Here is a 20,583-nt window from a genome sequence, read left to right as displayed (position 1 = left end):
CAGATTCGATTGTCTGCAGGTTACCTGAACAACTTAATGCCAAGAATATTGATGACAAAAGGGGTGATATAAAGGGGATGAAAAGGCAATGATGACCGCTGCGCTACTGAAGTGAAGATTCCAGGTGTTCCAGAAATACTAAACTCCGCTCTCAATCTCGTCTTTTTCTTGTCTGTCCCAGTTGCAGCCACGGGAACGAATGTTCAAATGAATATTAAACAAACCCACTTTACATAAATCGGGAAATTCGAACTGATCAATTATCCCAGTTGGGAAACTAGCGCGGCCTGCGGTGTATGTGGGAGGGGGGGGGGGGGGGGAATGAGCGCTTTATTCTGGGAACGTTGAGAATACACCGGGTGTACATTTCCCCACCTTGTGTATTACGAACTCCAATAAATAAAACCCCGCGCCACGTTAATCTGACTTTTTATTCCTTGGGAAGCAGATCCGAGTCTTTGGGAAACTTCTGGGCTTGTATAACTTGGTCTAAAAGCTGGTGAAGTTGGGTGAGGGGGTGCGGGGGGGGGGGGGGGGGGGGGACATCTTGCAAGATCGTTTTCCCTTTTAATACTTTGTAAGTGATCTCGGGCGACGAGGTTGATTTTAGATCACCAGCCTTGCTCCCATGACTGTTTATCTATGTGTCGCGGCTTCAAGTGTCGCTGCCTGTATTAAATTTCCTTATTTACTTCACACTCTGTGCTTAAAGAGTTTTGCGAAATGTCAGACCCCGTCCAACTTGAACAGCATTTGCGCTCCCGGCTTGGACGCTTTCTGTAATTGTAAATATTATTTTACTGAGTGTAAACATTTATACCTCAGTATAAATACACCAAATGAAGCGAGCCGCCTTGCCTGTCGGGGTGTGGTCTGGGCGCATATACATATATATTTGATAATCGTTTGACAAGACGAAAGAAATTTCCCCGCCCCCACCCACCCAACCTCACTTGAAGGGCAACCTAATAACACCAGGTCCTGTCCCTAAATTGAATCTCCCTCAGTAATCCTTTTACAAGGAAATTGAAACTGATCTAAAAATGTTTTGTCTCCTGCTTCTATAAACGTAACAAGATGTTAGGCAGTTGTGACCCTGGTTATGAGTTACGTTTACACAAAACTAGCAAATGGCGGGTGGTTAGTGAAATACGAGCGGGAGTTCTATATTTAGCTGATACCCCTGGGAAAGTAGAAGGCGACTGGGAAAGTCACTTGTCCGCCTCAGGAACCTGCTGATATAACCATTCCGAAATGACGAGACATAACAGGAGCTCATTCCAACACTGATCCTTTGTTGTTTGTAACTTTTACTGATTCGTATTTATCGGCAATCGCAGCTTTTGAGTCATCCCGCTGTCAACCGTGAGGTTCAAGTGATTTGAGTGTTTTTCTTAATAAAACGAAACTTGCACGGGTGAGTGTCACAGAGACCACTACAGAAGTGAACGGCAGAGATGTTTAACAATGCCAGTGTACAAATTAAACTGTTCAAAACATTGAATTTTTTAAAAGAGGAAATTATAGGAACTCAGGTCCAGTGGAAGAAACTTCCTTTTTTTGCTGAAACCCCAAAGGGAACACGGTAAATTGTGGGGAATGGAACTGATTAATCGGCATCAGCAACGAGGCGACACGTATGCAACCAGCATTTTCGTTCTTATTTCGCTGAGAGTTTGGATCGCAGTAAAGCGCTGAGAACGACGTAAACAGCACCATAACAATTATTGCAACTTAACCAAATCTCGTTCCATTTGGAAGCTCGGGGTTGGATTTGGGCTGGAGTCTGCCATACCGCAATGTAACACTAGATGGCACTTTCGGAATGTGCTTAAAATGTCTGAAATGTTAGCAACTGCTCGATAGTTACCTCCTCCCAAAACACAACAGCAAATTAAAACAAAAAAATGAATCAGTAAAGTTTGCTTCTCCACTTGAAGGGGAACTCTCTCGCTTTGTGTGTGCCAATGTCAGAATTATGTTTCCAGTTTATTCTGGAGCTGTTCCTCTTTGTAAAATGTTCCTATCTACTTCATTGGGTTTTGCGCAGTTATTTTCAGTTTGAGTGGTGAGAGAAGTAATGGCTTCTGCTCTAACTCCTCGGGATCCCGGCTATTTTTGCAAGTGAACACGTCAATGAAACCATCTTTCACCGCGCTCCTGCACCACTCGCTTTCTGTAATAAATCATTGAAAACAAAACAGCCTCGTTCCCTACTTGGGTTTGGGCAGGTGAAAGAGGAAAGGACAATGTTGTCAGTGACCAAAGTTAGGTCCAAAATTATTCAGACACAGGAAACACACTTCACGGTAAATAAGTTATAGAAGCAATATTCATTGGCAATTTCGACTTTTGTTCAGTCACAATATTGCTGAAATGAATTGAATTCAAAAGGTGAATGCGCCACTATTGTGAAATAAATTTTAAAAGAGAAACTTCAACCAACACCTGCTATCCGACAAGAACATCGATTTTATTTTTATTTAGGACTCCTGTGCGGCTAATGTTATCTATCGTTTGCCTATCAGCCCTTTGCCAAATTACAGTGACAGGCAATCCGATTTAAATGAAATCGTAACATTTTAATGCGCGTTATCAAGTTATGGTCAATTTTTCGTTTTGTTCACATTCCCTGCAGTTTGAATATCTTATTGTCAAAATAAATAGAAGTCCGGGGATCCCAGATGTGAATGAATCACCAGGAGCACAGATTCACCTTGACCAACTCATGGGTCGAAGTCACTGTCCTTCTTTGCTCGAATATGCAATCACGAAGTATGACGGCAGATTATTTGAAATCTTAACATGCATGTTAGATCTACAAGTATTGGGCAGCGATGGTTTAAAACATGTAATTACAGCTTTTGTAGTGCAGAAACCTGGGGTTAATCTAGCTGAAGACTTCTTGTGGGATGGCTAAACTCTGACATTGGTTAACAATGTCTCTTGTATTAACTTCATTCGTCGAGTGGATTCTCTTTCGAAGATATAGGTACAGCTATAAAAATACATATTTATTTTATAATGTATCTACACCATAGACTTATATCAGAAATACGACATTTTACATGCTTAGCAAGATTATGAGATTTAAGCATCTTTTTAAATAATATACATACAGCGGAGACCACAATGCAATATACCGAATGTTTTGAACTGTCCGAAACTCACGTTAACATTCATGGAAAACATATTATAATAATAAAGAATGTTTAGTTTGCAATTAAAATCGAAACAATCAAAGTGTAGGTATTACTGATTGAAGAGTGTTGGTCAAATACATTCAAGCAACAAGGAATGGTTCCTCATACACATACGCAACAGAGTTGAACATTTGATTTAAATGATTATTTCAATTGTTTTAATAATTCACAAAAACCCACTGCATTGCTGCTTGTGTGCTTCTGACCAATTCTTTACACGAGGAATGATCATAAACGCAGAAAGCGAAAAGTAATAAGCCAGCACAGCCTCATCAGAATGAGCAAAAACGAATCCAATTAAATCGTTTTACTTTTGTATTACAGCAAAGGAATCCAATTAAATGCTATACTCAAACCTTGTCAATATTCAGTTCAACTTAAATATATTCGAGATTATGTATGAGATATCTAATTAAATAAAACTAATTGCCTCAACTGGTTCCATTATAACGTATGATGACAAATGAGGCTGTAATAATATTAATTTTGGCAGCAATACAAGGAAGGGAGCAAAGCAGAAAGTCTGAAAATTGATGCTGTTCGTCCAGGTTCACCAAAACACAATATTTTTTGTCAATTACTTGGCAGCACAGGGATATGAACTTGTATGACCATAAACTACGGCATCGTGATATTTTCCTGACCAATCCAGTCTAATTCTTTCCAGACCTATAGTGTAGATTGTTTTATATCTGCGAGAAAGAAATATAAGTCCACACTTAGGAGGATTTACCTCCACCCCTTTCCAATAAGTGAGTTTCATTTCTAACATTGCCCTGTATTTCTGTTCCTTTTCAGTACTTATCTCCTTCAGCATGTTTGTGATTGCAAAGGACAGCATATAATTCGGACTATACCCAAATTGGAAACGAAATGTTAATTCAAATAACTTTATATTTACCCAAATTAATGCAGCCAGGAATTCTTTCCCTCAATTATAGCAAGCAGTTTGACAGCAAACTAGAACAACATATTTATAAACTACGGTAGGCTATTGCAATGGGAGCTGAACCAACTTCTGAAATGAATCGAATGCAATTTAATTTAAATAAATATAGTTTTATGAAATACATATACTGCAGTCATCCGATGAGGATTAAAATGATTTTATCGTTTAGTTTTGGAAGCGATGTATTTGTTTAGTGTCTCCCCAAAACTTAAGTGCAGTAACTTCACAGAGAGGAGAGTAATTTCTCCACTGACAACTGCACCAACTCTTGAGTTGGCCAAGGAGCCTTTACGTCATCAGACAGCGTCGGCCCAGTGCCGCGGGACAGCGCATGCGCAGCGTCCAGGAAGTGCCCGGTGAGACAGAGGGAGAAGCGCGCCGTAGAATGGAGAGATGGAGCCTCATCACCATGATACTCGCGGTCAGCCTGACGGTGCGCTGGACAGTGTCTCTGAACCCTTACTCAGGTCAGTTAGTGAGCTGCAGATCACCCCGCTTCTTATCATGCAGCTTCATACAGCAATGCAACCAAAAGGAACCCCCCCCCTTCCCCTTCCCCCGGCCCAAACCGGACCGGTCAACTGTTGTCTCAATTGCAACGGTTGGTGACAGCCTTGACATTTAATGAGCCTATTGGAAATGACAATATTGAGTGGCTTTAGTTTGTGGACTTGTTAAGAAGGGGAGGGAGGGGAATGTGAGGTTCTTTGAATAATGTAGTTGGAAGACTGCGGTTTCTTTTGAAAGTCTGCAATGTTGTGATGTCATAGGTCTTAGAAGTTTACAGCATGGAAACAGGCCCTTCAACCCAACTTGTCCATGCCGCCTAATCTTTACCACTGAGTTAATCCCAATTGCCCGTATTCGGTCCCGTTCCCTCTGTAACCCATCCTACCTATATAGCTGTCTAAATGGTTTTCAAAAGGCAACATTGGACCTGCCTCTACTACAGCCCCTGGCAGCTCGTTCCAGACACTCACCACCCTCTGTGTGAATCAATTGCCCCTCTGAACCCTTTGGTATCTCTTTCCTCACCTTAAACCTATGCCCTCTAAAGACTCCCCTACCTTTGGGAAAAGAAGTTGACTATCTACTTTATCTGTGCCCCTCGTTATTTTGTAGACCTCTATAAGATCACCCCTAAACCAATGTGGATTAAGAAATTCTGCTGAAATGGCTTTTCTATGGTTTATCATCTTTATTATTGTGACAGATAGGCGTACATTAACATTTCAATGAAGTTACTGTGAAAATCCCCTAGTCGCCACACTCCGGTGTCTGTTTGGATACTCTGAAGGAGAATTCAGAATGTCCAAATTACCCAATAAGCATGTTTTTCGGGACTTGTGGGAGGAAACACACCACCCGGAGGAAAGCCATGCAGACACGAGGAGAACGCGCAGACTCCGCACAGGCAGTGACCCAAGCCAGGAATCACACCTGGGACCCTGGTGCAGTGAAGCAACAGTGCTAACCACTGTGCTACCGTGCCGCCCACTTGCAAAAAATGGTGGATTTCTTTTGCCAAGCAAATTTTTCAAATTGCAAAGCAGATGTCGTCCTGCTTTCTTTATCTTTCAGATTCCAGAATGACTGGAAACTGCTCCACCTTGGTCATTTGTATGCTTCCTTTTAGTTAGTCATGCCCTTGATTTCTCTCAAAATGTCTCCATTTGTCTCCTATTAATGTTGTAGCTGCAGCTTTATCTTCACCTGTTCTCTATCCAAGTAATTTTTCTAAAACTCCTGCAATTCAGGAGCATGTTGCTGTTGACTTGTCAAGGGGTGGGAATGTGTTTTGCAGATAAGCTCAATCCTCTTCTCACTCAGCTGGCTTTATATACCTTTCAGCAAGGTAATGAAGAGTCCAGAAACCAGGAGACCTTCAGTGCCTCCGTAGTGCAATCATACTGTGGCTAATTGTTGCATTGCTGCAGTAATTGAAATTAGCTAACTTCCCTCTGCGACCTTCTTGTTTCACGTCATTCACTTTCCACATTAGGCATTATGTTCAGGTGGGAGAAATTTGCTAACAATTTTTTTATGGAAGTAGTGCCCTCTAACATTTTCTGTTCTACTGTTTTTATCTATGTCTGCAGGTGCTGGGAAACCACCTATGTTTGGAGATTATGAGGCTCAGCGACACTGGCAGGAAATTACCATCAATCTACCCGTCCATCAATGGTTTGTAATCACATTCAATTGATTTAAAATTTCAGGAGGTATTTTTAATAATAACCTTTATTGTCGCAAGTAGACTTGCATTAATACTGCAATGAAGTTACTGTTGAAAGCCCCTAATCACCACGCTCCGGCGCCTGTTCAGGTACACAGAGGGAGAATTCCGAATGTCCACATTACCTAACAGCACTTCTTTCGGGACTTGTGGGAGGAAACCGGAGCACCCGGAGGAAACCCACGCAGACTCAACAGGGACCCAAGCTGGCAATCAAACCTGGGACCCTGGAGCTGTGAAGCAACAGTGCTACCCACTGTGCTATTTTAGGTGTCTCACCATGGAATTTCTTTAGATTATTTGCAATTCAAGTGAAAAATTTCATCCTCCCTCCAACACCTCCACCTTTCTTACTGCCAACTGCATTAATGTTGGCCACTGGCAAACTTTCAGTGTTTCAATCAGGTGTCCACTCTTTGCATGCAAACCTGACAGGAAATGCTGGGGAGTGTTTCAATCCTTAAAACAACTGGGGCTGTCCTCCCAACTGACCTCTGCATTTTCAATTTATTAGTTACCAATTGTGAGTACAATCCTTGACTTGCTTTCCTCTTTGCTAGACCATGGCACTGAGGTTCATTATAGCATCCTGATTGCGGCAATCTTGAGATTGGCTAGCCCAGCAGAGACCTTGGAATTGAATCTGGGGCTATCTTGGTTCAGTATCGGGTGATACAATTGCTACATACAGAACAATTGAAAGTATGTTGCCAAAATATGTACATTTAGTAAATTAACTATTTCTGAATGCATTCTCCTCATGGTTAACATGTAATTGATTTGTTTTACTTCAGGTACTTCAATACAAGCAGCAATAATCTCAAGTACTGGGGTCTTGATTATCCACCCCTCACTGCTTACCACAGTCTGATTTGTGCCTATGTGTAAGTTTAAACTGCCATAATTGTTAAGAGAGCTATTTAGAATTAGTGTTCAGAAATCTCTTAATATGAAATATAATTAGTTATGGTTCCAGCTGCTGGTCGGTGCCCACCTTCTTCCTCTCCTTACAGCAGGAAAGTGGCGTGGATGTTGGGTGAGATCAGGATTGTTCTTGGCTTTTAAAAAAATATATTTTTATTGGCATTTTCCAATTTTAACAGTTTGACATTTAAAGCACATAATAATAATAATCTTAGTTTCACAAGTAGGCTTATATTATATTAAGGCTGCAATGAAGTTACTATGAAAATCCCCTAGTCGCCACATTCCGGCGTCTGTTCGGGTAGACTGAGGAATTCAGAATGTCCAATTCACCTAATAGCACGTCTTTCGGGACTTGTGGGAGGAAACCCACGCAGACACGGGGAGAATGTGCGGACTCCAAAGATGTGCAGGTTAGGTGGATTGGCCATGCTAAATTGCCTTAGTGTCCAAAAAGTTCAGGTGGGGTTACTGGGTTACGGGGATAGGGTGGAGATGTGGGCTTAAGTAGAGTGCTCTTTACAAGGGCCCGTGCAGACGTGATGGGCCGAATGGCCTTCTTCTGCACTGTAGATTCTATGATTCTCCGCACAGACAGTGACCCGAGCCGGAAATCGGACCTGAGACCCTGGTGCTGAGAAGCCACAGTGCTAACACGGGGCAGCACAGTAGCACAAGTGATAAGCACTGTGGCTTCACAGCGCCAGGGTCCCAGGTTCGATTCCCTGCTGGGTCACTGTCTGTGCGGAGTCTGCACGTTCTCCCCGTGTCTGGGTGGGTTTCCTCCGGGTGCTCCGGTTTCCTCCCACAGGTTAGATGGATTGGCCATGATAAATTGCCCTTAGTGACCAAAAAGGGTTAGGAGGGGTTATTGGGTTACGGGGATAGGATGGAAGTGAGGGCTTAAGTGGGTCGGGGCAGACACGATGGGCTGAATGGCCTCGTTCTGCACTGTATGTTCTATATGTTCTAACCACTGTGATATCGATATTTACAATGTTTGATGTTTCTTGTGGACAATTTTATGCACACATCTTCTGTCACGCCTCCCCCCCCCCCCCTCCCCTCTATTGATAGTTGGGCTCCCTCCTGGCACCACCTTTCGCCCTGGTGTTGTATTGCTTTTCTTCTTTCCTTCATTATGCGATTCCTTATGTGAATTCGATGGCGGGGGGCGCTCTCTGCTCCCTTCCTCCCTCATTTTCCATGTCTCTCCCTGATACTCCCCTGGGTTCCTTCCTTGCCTGCCTCCTCCACCCCGATTCTCTCTGCTTTGTGTGCTCTGGTTTGTCTCTCTGTCTCTCTCTCTGTCTCTCTCTCTGTCTCTCTCTCTGTCTCTCTCTGTCTCTCTCTCTCTGTCTCTCTCTCTGTCTCTCTCTCTGTCTCTCTCTCTGTCTCTCTCTCTGTCTCTCTCTCTGTCTCTCTCTCTGTCTCTCTCTCTGTCTCTCTCTCTGTCTCTCCCTCCCTCCCTCCCTCCCTCCCTCCCTCTCTCTCTCGCTCTCAACCTTCATCTCTGGAATCAATCTAGTGAACCTCATCTGCACTGCCTCCAATGCCACTACATCGTTCCTCAAATAAGTGGACCAAAACTGTGCACAATACTCCAGGTGCAGTCTTACCAATGCCTTGTATAGTCCCAACAGCACTTCCTCACCCTTATACTCAATTCCTTTTGCTATAAATGCCAATATTCCATTTGCTTTCCTTATTATCTGCTGCACCTGCATGCTCGTTTTCTGTGACTCATGCACGAGGAAACCCAAATCCTTCTGCATCACAGCACCACAAAGTCTATCCCCATTTAGATAATAAGGTTCCTTCCAGTTTTTTCGACCAAAATGCATAACCTCACACTTATCCACGTTAAACTCCACCTACCACATTTTGGCCAATCTCCTAACCTATCTGTGTCTAGTTGTAAGGTTCTTATTTCATCATTGCAATTTACTGTCCCACCTATTTTTATATCATCTGCAAAATTGGCTATTGGACCTTCTAATCCCTGTATCCAAGTTGTTAATATAGATTGTAAATAGCTGGGGCCCAAGGACCAAACTCTGTGGCACACCACTAGTTACATCTTGCCATCCAGAAAAATACCCATTTATCCCAACTCTCTTGTCTCCTGTCCATCAGCCAGTCTTCTATCCAAGTTAATAAGTTACCCCTAATCCCATGTGATTTCACCTTGTGCGGCACTTTATCAAACGCCTTCCGGAAGTCAGATATACTACATATACAGAATTCCCATAATCCACTTTGCTTGTTACATCTTCGAAGAACTCAAGCAAATTAGTCAAACATGATTTGCTCTTCATAAAACCATGCTGACTCTGATGGATAGCACTTTGGCTCTCCAAATGCCCTGATATTACATCCTTAATAATTGATTCTAACAATTTTCCAGCAACCAATATTAAACTAACCAGTCTGTCATTTCTCACATTCTGCCTCCCTCCCTTTTTGAATAAATTAGCATTTTCCCAATCCTTTTCCGTGTCCATGGAATCCTTTAACACCCTAGGATGTAGGCCATCAGGCCTTGGGGACTTGTCTGCCTTCAGTCTCAAGAGTTTGTTGAATACCATTTCCCTATTGATGCTGATTGTTTCAAGTCCCACCCTTCCTGTTACCTCCTGAAGTGCCTGTTTCCTTAGGAATGGTACTAGTGTCCTCCACCATGAAAACTGAGGCAAAGTATTGATTTAGCATCTTTGCCATTTCTGTGTTCCCCACTATTAACTCATCAGTTTCATCTTCCAAGGGACCAACATTCACCTTAGCTGCTCTCTTCCCTTTTATGTACCTGTGGAGGCTTCTGCTATCCTTTTTGATATTCTGTGCTAGTTTTTTTCGTAATTTACCTTGCCTTTTTAAAATTATTTTTTTAGTATCCCTTTGTTTATGTTTGAAAGTTTCCCAATCTTCCAGTCTGCCACTGGCCTTTGCAATATGATATAATGTAGTTTTTCTCTTTATAATGTTCTTGACCTCCTTGTCTAGCCATGAATGTTTTTTACCCCTCTTCCCATCTTTCTTCCTCACTGGGATATATTTTAGTTGTGAGAAATTGAGTATCTCCTTAAACAAATGCCACTGCTCATCAGCTGTCCTACCTTTTAGCCTTCCTGCCAAGTCTATACAGGCCAAATCTGACCTCAAGCTATGTAATTTCTTTTATTTAATTCCAGAACACTAGTGTGGGGCTTCACTTTCTCACCCCCCAACTGAATCATGAATTCTACCATACTATGGTCACTACTCCCTTACTGTCTCTGTTTGAAGAATAGCCACTGGTGGTAGAATCACGCTACCAGCATAAATTACAGATTGCAGATGTAAGTTTTAGATGTTGCAATGATGCATTTGCTCACTGGCTTGAGAAGTTGTTCAGTCCACCTAAGCCAGCTGCCACAATGTTGCAGTTTGAGACTTGGAAAGAAAGCAGTTTGTGTGAGCTGCTCTGATTGATGCGGACAGGATGAAGCTCAAGTTGCACTCTCCATTGTCAAACAGCCTGTTGACATTCGGAGTTCAGGCTTCCCTATGTGGAATACATACTTGGGTAAGGTGTCGAAGCCAGTAATTTCCTTTGGGAAGGACAGGGAGTTAGATGGAGAAAAGTAAATTGTACTATCTGTCATTGGGTATCTTTTATTGATTATGTGTACATTTTACATAAAGTGAAATGCAATTTTATTCGAGAAATAAACCTTTTTTTTTACTCAGAGCTAAATCGATAAATCCTGAGTGGATTTCTCTTCATACATCTCGTGGGTTTGAAAGTCTTGGGCACAAGCTATTCATGCGAGTAACAGGTAATTAAGAATTTTATTAAAAAACTGCAAAGTTTAAAAAAAAATTTTTGAAGGAATGAATAGCAGGTTGATGGTTATGGTTGTCAGCAGCCAGTCAATCCAGCTCCAGGATTCCCCAAGAAAGCATCTTCAAACCATCTCCAGCTGTTTCATCAGTGACCTTCCTCCATCATTATTATCAGGGGTGTTTTACAGATGGCTCCATAGTGTTCAGCTCCATTCCCAAGTATTTTGATCATGAAGTAATAAAATCTGAACTTGGGCTGGATAATTGCCTGGGAATGACCACCTTGATCAGTAAAACATCCCCCTGAACCTTAAATGTCTAATCATACCTGTGAGTGAAGTGATTACTCTTTCCAGTTGTATAATACACCATTTGTGCCATTTGTTACCAACCAGTGATGTGAGAGAGTTTCTCCAGATTTCTACCATCCACTATGATGGCTGACCATGAACCCTTGTTGTGTGATAGGATCAATTGGCATATGGTGAAACACTTGACACCCTGCTTTGAAACAACAGACTAAATCCTTGACCCATGGTATTATGGGATGGGCCACACCTGTGATGAATCAGAACTTAATGTGACAGAGTGAGCATGTGGAGGAGGGCGTGTGATGAAGGGGGGGGGGGGGTGCTATGGGATGTAGAGTAGGTCTGTGGCATGGTGGGGCTGCAGAGGTCCCACGGGAAGGCGAGGGGGATGAAGGGCAGGTGAGGTTGAGTGGGCGGTGGGGGTCCTGTAGATGCCAGAAATTTGAGATACAAGTTGCGCATGTGCTGGAAACACTAAAGAATACACCTTATCACACCAATAGGATTGTTTTTTTAAAAAATAAATCCCACCAGCCATCTCCTGTGACCTCTTAGTTCCAATTAGTTCTAAACTCCTGCTTTTGTTGGCAGGATTTAGACTTTTCATTTCAGAAAGGGTATTTCACTGCCAGTAAAGACTTGCATCCCATTAGTTTGGGATAGATGAAAACAGCAGCAGAAAAAGTGTAATGCCCATTACTGAGGAGTAAGTGCACAGTAATCTTGGCCAAGATTGACATCCCAGCTTTCCTCAAATGTTATCCTGGACATTAGCACTCCAGCCTGATGTGTCACCCTAATTTCTTGACATGACAACTGCAGAGGTTCAAAACTAGGAGGATTGGACACCTTGCTCAGAAGATGAGTAGGAGGAGAAGTCCGATGGAACTTTTATGGTAGGAGGAGCAATAGACTGAGCTACTGAAGCAGTTTTCCCACACAATGGGTCATGGAAATCTGGAACTCTTTCCAAAAGACAGTGATTGCCGGGACACTTGAAATTTTCAAGACTGGTAGATTTCTATTACATAGGTCTGGGATATGGAGCAAAGGCAGAAGAATATTTTCGATTTAGGAATCGATCATGGTCTAATTGAAAATAGAACAGGCTCAAGGAGCTGAATGGCTTATTCCTGTTCCTATGATCTATCCAAGTCAAAATGCCCTTGGATGTTTCCATGGTTTAGAACATAGAGGAGTACAGCACAGTGCAGGCCCTTCAGCCCACTATGTTGTGCTGACCATTTATCCTAATCTAAGATCAACCTAACCTACACCCCTTCAATTTACTGCTGTCCATGTGCCTGTCCAAGAATTGCTTAAATGTCCCTCATGACACTGGCTCCACCACCTCTGCTGGCAGTGCATTCCACGCACCCACCACTCTCTGTGTAAAGAACCTACCTCTGACATCTCCCTTATACCTTCCTCCAATCACCTTAAAATGATGTCCCCTCATGACAGCCATTTCCGCCCTGGGCAAAAGTCTCTGGTTATCCACTCAGTCCATGCCTCTCATCATCTTGTACACCTCTGTCAAGTCACCTCACTTCCTTCTAGCTCCAGTGAGAAAAGCCCTAGCTCCCTCAATCTTTCTTCATAAGACATGCCCTCCAGTCCAGACAGCATCCTGGTAAATCTCCTCTGCACCCTCTCCAAAGCATCCACATCCTATAATGAGGCGACCAGAACTGGACACAATATTCCAAGTGTGGTCTAACCAGGGTTTATAAAGTTGCAGCAAAACCTTGCGGCTCTTAAACCTAATCCCCCTGTTAATGAAAGCCAACACACCATACGCCTTTTTTTTTAATAAACATTTTATTGAGGTATTTTTTGGCATTGTAACAGCAGCAATTAAAAACAATGTACATGAAAAAATAAACATAGTGCAAATACCACCTCCCTCCCCAACAGATCCCACTATTAATTAACCCCCTAATCTACGCTAACCTCCTCTTTCTCTCCCCCCCCCCCCCCCCCCCCCCCCCAAGCCTCTGCTGACAATTAATTCTCCGCAAAGGGACCCTCTCAAGGTGAACTTAATTTTCTGCAGACAGAGAAAGCTAGCCATGTCCGATAGCCAGGTCTCCATGCTAGTAATATCCACCTCCGGGCTACCAGGTAAGCAAAGGCCAGAACATCGGCCTCTCTCCTCCTAGATTCCCGGATCCTGCAACACCCTGAAAATCGCCACCTCTGGACTCAATGCCACACTTGTTTTTGATACCTTGGACATGACGTCAGCAAACCCCTGCCAAAATCTCCTCAGCTTTGGACATGCCCAGAACATGTGGACACCATACTCCTCCTTAACTACCCTATTAACCTGGGTGGCAACTTTGAGGGATCTATATACGTGGATCCCAAGATCCCTTTGTTCCTCCACACTTCCAAGAATCCTGCCTTTAACCCTGTATTCCACATTCAAATTTGACCTTCCAAAATGAATCACTTCACATTTATCTAGATGGAACTCCATCTGCCACTTCTCAGCTCAGCTCTGCATCCTGTCAATGTCCTGTTGTAAACTGCAACAGCCCTCAACGCTATCTACAACTCCACCAACCTTTGTGTCATCGGCAAACTTACTAACCCACCCTTCCACTTCCTCATCAAAGGCATTTTTAAAAACCACAAAGAGCAGAAGTCCCAAAACAGATCCCTGCGGGACACCACTGGTCATCAACCTCCAGGCGGAATACTTTCCATCCACTACCAGTCACGGTCTTCTTTTGGCCAGCCAATTCTGTATCCAGACAGCCAAATTTCCCTGTATCCCATGCCCCCTAACTTTCTGAATGAGCCGACCATGGGGAACCTTATCAAATGCCTTACTGAAATCCATATACACCACATCCACTGCCCGATCTTCATCAATGTGTCCCATCACATCCTCAAGAGAACTCAATGAGGCTTGTGAGGCATGACCTGCCCCTCACAAAGCCATGCTGACTACCTTTAATCAAACTATGTTTTTCTAAATAATCATAAATCCTATCTCTCAGAATCCTTCCCAATATTTTGCTCACCACATATGTAAGACTAACTGATCTGTAATTTCCAGGGATTTCCCTAGTCCCTTTCTTGAACAGGGGAACAGCATTCGCTTCTCTCCAATCATCCGGTACTACTCCAGTGGAGAGTGAGGACGCAAAGATCATTGGCAACGGCGCAGCAATCTCGTCCCTCGATTCCCGTAGTAACCCTGGCTATAACCCATCTGGCCCAGGGGACTTATCTATCGTGATGCTTCTCAAAATTTCCAGCACATCCTCCTTCTTAATATCAACCTGTTGAGTCTGTTAACCTGGTTCATGCTGTTCTCATGAGCAACAAGGTTCCTCTCTCTCTCGTGAATACTGAATCAAAATATTCATTTAGGGCCTCCTCTATCTCCTCAGACTCTAGACACAAGTTCCCTCCACCATCCCAGATCGGCCCTACTCTCACTCTGATCATCCTCTTATTTCTCACATGTGTAGAATGCCTTGGGGTCTTCCCGAATCCTTCCCGTCAGGGCTTTTTCAGGCCCCTTCTAGCTCTCCTAAGTCCATTTTTCTGGCTACCTTGTAACCCTCTAGAGCCGAGCCAGATCCTTGCTTCCTCAACCTTACGTAAGCTTCCTTCTTCCTCTTGACTAGCTCCACTTCTCTTGTCATCCAAGACTCCTTCACCTTACCATTCCTTCCTCGTCTCAGTGGGACAAAACTATCTAGCACTCGCAGTAAGTGCTCCTTAAACACACCCACGTTGCTGTTGTGCATTTCCTCGAGAACAACTGTTCCCACTTTCTGCTCCTCCGCTCCTGTCTAATCGCAGTATAATATCCCCTCACCCAATTAAATACGTTCCCATACTGTTTGTTCCTATCCCTTTCCATGACTATGGTGAAGGTTAAGGAGTTCCCGTACCAGCCCCCCAAACAGGGGCCGGAATGTGGCGACTAGGGGCTTTTCACAGTAACTTCATTTGAAGCATACTTGTGACAATAAGCGATTTTCATTTTTCATTTTGTGTCCACTGTCACCAAAATGCTCTCCCACTGAGATATCTAACGCCTGACCTGGTTCGTTGCCAAGCACAAAATCCAATAGGGCCTCCCCCCTAGTCAGCCTATCTACATATTGAGTCAGGAATCTTTCCTGTACACACCTGACAAAATCTGCTCCATCCAAACAATTTGGAGGTTCCAGTCAATATTAGGGAAGTTGAAGTCACCCATGACAACAACTCTGTTACTTCTGCACTTTCCCAGGATCTCCGCCCAATCTGTTCCTCCATCGCTTTGCTGCTATTGGGGTGGTCTATAGAAAACTCCCAATAAAGTGACTGCTCCTTTCTTTTTTTTCTGACTTCCACCCATATGACTCAGTAAGCAAACCCTCCTAGACACCTCCTTTTCTGCAGCTGTGATGCAATCCCTAATTAACAGTGCCACCGCCCCTCCTCTTTTACCTCCCTTCCTATTCGTCTTAAAACATATAAACCCCAGAATATCGAACAACCAGTCCTGCCCCTGTGAAATCCATGTCTCCGTAATGGCCACAATATTGTGGCCAGTTTCTTCATTCCTGCACAGGATTGTGCAGTCAGTTAGCTGATCCCAGTGAAGATGGTATTTGAGATTCCATGATTAGAGGTGGAGGGGAAGAGGGAGGGAAAAAATCATTTGAGGATGATATTTCCTTTTCTTTGATCTTGTATTTTGTTACTTATGCAAAAAAGATCCACCCACCCCCATCCCTCCATAGTAAGAAGTTTAGATGTTTATTGAGTGTTAACCAGTTGTCTCAAATCACATGATCAGTGACCATTGGATGAGGTGCCTTAAGGCAGCTGGCATTTGTGGAATGGTACCAGAAATGTGTGGAACAAGTAACTCCGGGAATCCACTGAAGCTGGGTTGATATAAATAGGTTCAAGAGTCTAATCATGGAATTGATGAATATATTGAAAAGTTGGGAAGGTAGGATTGATCTCTTGAGCCGAATTGCCCTTTTTAGACCTTGAGGCTTTTTCCTATTTCTAACCATTCTTCTGTTTACAATTCTCTGACGTTTTGTCAATTTTTAGTGTTTGTTGCAGACCTTGTCGTATATATCCCTGCGATCCTCTGTTACATTCATCACTGTGAAGGACCAGAGAGGAAGAAGGTAGGCATTACAGTCAATATAACTATGCCAATAGCAAAACTGACAATGTCAGACTAATGGTAACTGAGAGATTTTTAGTTATGAGCCGGGTGGGTACCTGAGGCATCAATTTCACACAAAACTTATGAGGCATAGGTGTGAAAGTTGTTCCAGGTATCACCAATTTCCCCAAGTGACATCAATTTAACTTCTTTCCTCTGTGATTTCTAGTGCTGCGTTTTGATAAGAAAATCATGTTTATTTAATTCTTGAAAAGTCTAGCTGAGTCAACAGAATGACTTTGCATTTGTATAGTAGTACCTTTTAGAAATTCCGATGTACTGAAGCAATTGACCGCCAAAGATTTAATTATTTTTCTTCAGGCAAAAGTGACAAATAATTTCCGCAGAGCAAGATCCCACAAATAACAGTGAACTACATACTCTGTTTTTCATTCTCCTTGGTGAGGAATAAATGTCAGCCAGGGATTTGGCAAGCCTCCCTTTGCTCATCTTCGCATGGTGCCAGAGAATGCATTATGCCCATCTGAGGAGAATGTAGAGCCGACAGTTTTAGCACCTCATCAAAAAGGTGGCACCTTGGGAAATGTAACAGTCCTTCAGCACTACGATACTTAGATTACATACTGGAGTCCTGGAGTGGAGTTTGTACTTGCCAACTTTTGCCTTGGAGGTAAGCGCACTACCACTGAGCCAGAGGATAAAAGTGCATTGAAATGCTCCAATTTTCCAAGACTAGAAAGACGGTGGGAAAGGTGCAGAAAAAAGCCGCATGTTTCATGTCCAGACTGCTATCCGGTAACTATAGTTCTGGAAAGCCACGTGTGTAAGCGCAGGATAAATATAGGATCATACTGATTATCTCCACCACCTGCCACCAGTCAAGTAGCCTATCAACAATTGTCTGGAATTGTATTCAAAGAATAGTGTGACACTGGAGAGCAGCCAATGCCTACAAGACCAGGAATTGATCCTTGGGTCTGATCTGTATGACTCAGCATCACGCTTGACGGTATATTTACCCACAAGGCCATCAAATGAGCTAACATTTTTGAAAAAGAAGGCTTCAAGCATCGTCTTCACATGTAATAGCAAATGTTTATTGCAACCGGAAAAATAAAGTTAAGGCCTTTTATTTTAAATGATAGAAACATGAACAAATAGGGAGATTTTAGTAGAGGTGTTCAAATTTGAGGGATTTTGCAAAGGAAGAAACTGTTTCCATTTGAGAAGGGGTTCAGTAACCAGATGGCAATTAAGATAATGGGTGCAAAAGCTTGTGGGAGGTGGTGGGAAGATGAGGAGAAATTCTTTGACGTAACAAATTGTGCTCTGGATTGCATTGGCTGAAAAGGAGGTGAAAGCAGATTCAAAAGTAAGGATAAGGACCATCCCTATCTTTTTCCTACAATTAACTGCGAATCTGATTTCCCTTTTCCATCCCTTGACTCTGACATTCAATTCAAAGAGATTCCAATCGATTACTCTGCATCTTTTGGCCCCAGCACAGCCCTAAATGGCACTACCACAGCCTTCGGCCCAAGCCTGTATCATTCAGTTTCTTCATTTCAGCACCCCAATCAGACCATTTTATCAAATTACTGCCTGCTCTTTTAATCCCCTCACTCTTAATCCAGCTCTTCAGCAACATGGCACTTTTACAGCCACTTTGCTCCAACCACTTCCTTTTGTGTTTTGTTTACTCCTTCATCTCCTCCTTAGAAAGCATCCCTTTAATTTCTTTTCCCTGTCAGAGCTAGGTCAATTCCAAATTCCCACTAATTTGTAGTCCTCAAATGGATCATTTTTGTTCTGTCCTATGCACACTGTCTCCTTGGTCTGATTTGCATGCTAACCACAGCACCAAGGTTCTGCTGGTCATTGACTAACAACTTGTGCTGCGATTATTGCTCTGAAGGAGAGTCGTACGGGCTTGAAACATTAACACTGTTTCTTTCTCCACAAATGCTGCCAGCTCTGCTCACTTTATCCAGCATTTTCCATTTTCATTTCAGATTTCCAGCTTCTGCAGTATTTTGCTTTTCATAGGAGAAGTATCATAGAATCTTTACAGTACACAAGGAGGCCATTCGGCCCATCGAGTCTGCACAAGCCTCCAAAACAGTACCCTACCCAGGTCCCTCCCCCATTGATCCCACCCCATCCTTGTAACCTAGCCCGCACATCTTTGGATTGTGGGAAGGAACCGGAGCACCTGGAGGAAACTTTTATTATCTCTAATCAGTTTTCTTGTAACCTTTAGTACAGTCAAAACACTTTGTTTTCCTTCACTATTCCTTTTTTATGGTCTGACCTCACAGCACTGCTCTCTTCTGATTTTATTCCAACCTTTCTGAAAGCAATGATCCAAAAATAAGGAAAAATAAAAGTGTTGTTCTCAATGTGCAAGTCGTCCTGTAACTTGTGGCAAGGAAGAGAGAGCCTGTGAGTTGTGAACTGCCATAAGCTACTAGTTGATTTACACACCTCTCCAACATTAGGCTCATGAAAACAATATTTCTCCTTTAACCTCCCAGTGATTTTCAAGTTTCTACATTTGTACATTAAATTAAACTCGACACAAAGTTAAATTAAACTCGACTCAAAGTTAAGTCTACACTTTAACAACAGAAGTACCCTTATAACAACGTGATAAATTGTTAACTGTCAATCAATCTCTCTTGCCCAGAAAGTAAATAATTAAATTGTGGAGTATCATGCCTTTAAGTTATGAATTGTTGGAGATCTAAAAATTGTCTGATTTGATATATTTTACTTTTTCTTCCTGTCTTTATTCTGTCTTAATTCAATCTTCCTTTCCCATTTTTTAAAGTATCTGATTTGGTGTTAAATTCCATCCACTCTAACTGCCCTCCTCCTCGTTTCTTCATCTGCTTAATTCTCAATCGCTAAATCTCATTTGGTTAATGTGAAGCACTGCTTGTCCCATTGCATAGCAAGCTCTCAAATTACCTATTGCCCTCGCCTGTGCTGTTATTAGCGTATACGTCTAGTAACTTCATGGGAACTTTTTTTTACAGCTGATCAATGCTAGGCCCACTGTGAATTGCCTCATTCCTTCAAATTCTGGGCCATAAAATCTTCTCTGATAACTCTTGTTCCCATGTTCATGTGGTCATTTCCCGTGTTCCCAAATCACCATCCCTACTTGAAACCACTCCGAGGATTTAAATTCTGTCACATTACGGAATCATCGTTAGATTTACTGGTATGTTTGTATACTGAAACAACAAAACCAAATCATTAACATGCTCTAAATACAAATAACATGCTCTAAATACAAATAAAAAGGCTGACTACTTTTTATTTTTTTAAATAAATTTGGAGTACCCAATTATTTTTTCCCAATTAATGGGCAATTTAGTGTGGCCAGTCCACCTACCATACACATCTTTGGGTTATGGGGGTGAAACCCACGCAGACACGAGGAGAATGCAAACTCCACACGGCCAGTGACCCAGGGCCAGGATCGAACCTGGGTCCTCAGTGCCATAGGCTAACCACTGCGCCACCGTGCTGCCCCTACTTTTTTTTAACCCATGGCATCAGACTCAACTAACCTGGGCCGTGTTTCACTTGCATACCAGTGACACTCAACTGTTGTCTCACCAGGCCTACATTCTGGAATTTTGTCCTTAACTATTTTTACTTTCTACCTTTATCCCTGTTGTCAATATTTTCATGTAAATTCTCTTTTTTGATTTGAGTCCACCGCTCCTTTTTAATGTATTTTGGACTTTTTGTAATGAAAGGTGTTACATGTTGGCTGTTTTTATGTAGCTGAAGTGGACATAGAACAACACTTCATACATCCGCCTTTAATTATTCCCAATTGGTAACCTCACTCTTACATACCTTGATCCTTAGCACTTGAATTTCATCACTGGTTAGCTCAGGCGAAGAATTGATAATGTAATGACGTTCATTGCCTGGTATAGAAGCAAAGTTGGTTTCAGATT

The 20,583-nt window shown here is 42.6% G+C and overlaps 1 protein-coding gene across 4 annotated transcripts in view; it reads left to right on the top strand.

The window, feature by feature from the left end:
* The first annotated feature begins 4,474 nt into the window (after window positions 1-4,474).
* alg6 (ALG6 alpha-1,3-glucosyltransferase) overlaps window positions 4,475-20,583 on the top strand; it is a 61,112-nt gene continuing 45,003 nt past the window's right edge. For 3 of the 4 annotated variants that reach the window (XM_038794502.1, XM_038794501.1, XM_038794499.1), the window contains exons 1-5: window positions 4,475-4,619; window positions 6,252-6,336; window positions 7,183-7,272; window positions 11,042-11,130; window positions 16,525-16,604. In XM_038794502.1, the coding sequence (XP_038650430.1) occupies window positions 4,484-4,619; window positions 6,252-6,336; window positions 7,183-7,272; window positions 11,042-11,130; window positions 16,525-16,604 (480 nt within the window). In that variant the 5' untranslated portion in view covers window positions 4,475-4,483. The remainder of the gene's footprint in view (window positions 4,620-6,251; window positions 6,337-7,182; window positions 7,273-11,041; window positions 11,131-16,524; window positions 16,605-20,583) is intronic. The other variant, XM_038794500.1, reaches the window with a different exon arrangement.

Source organism: Scyliorhinus canicula, chromosome 4, assembly GCF_902713615.1.
Source record: "Scyliorhinus canicula chromosome 4, sScyCan1.1, whole genome shotgun sequence".
Taxonomy (NCBI): Eukaryota; Metazoa; Chordata; class Chondrichthyes; order Carcharhiniformes; family Scyliorhinidae; genus Scyliorhinus; species Scyliorhinus canicula.
Note: the sequence above shows the minus strand (reverse complement) of the source record. Positions and strands in the feature narration are given on the sequence as shown.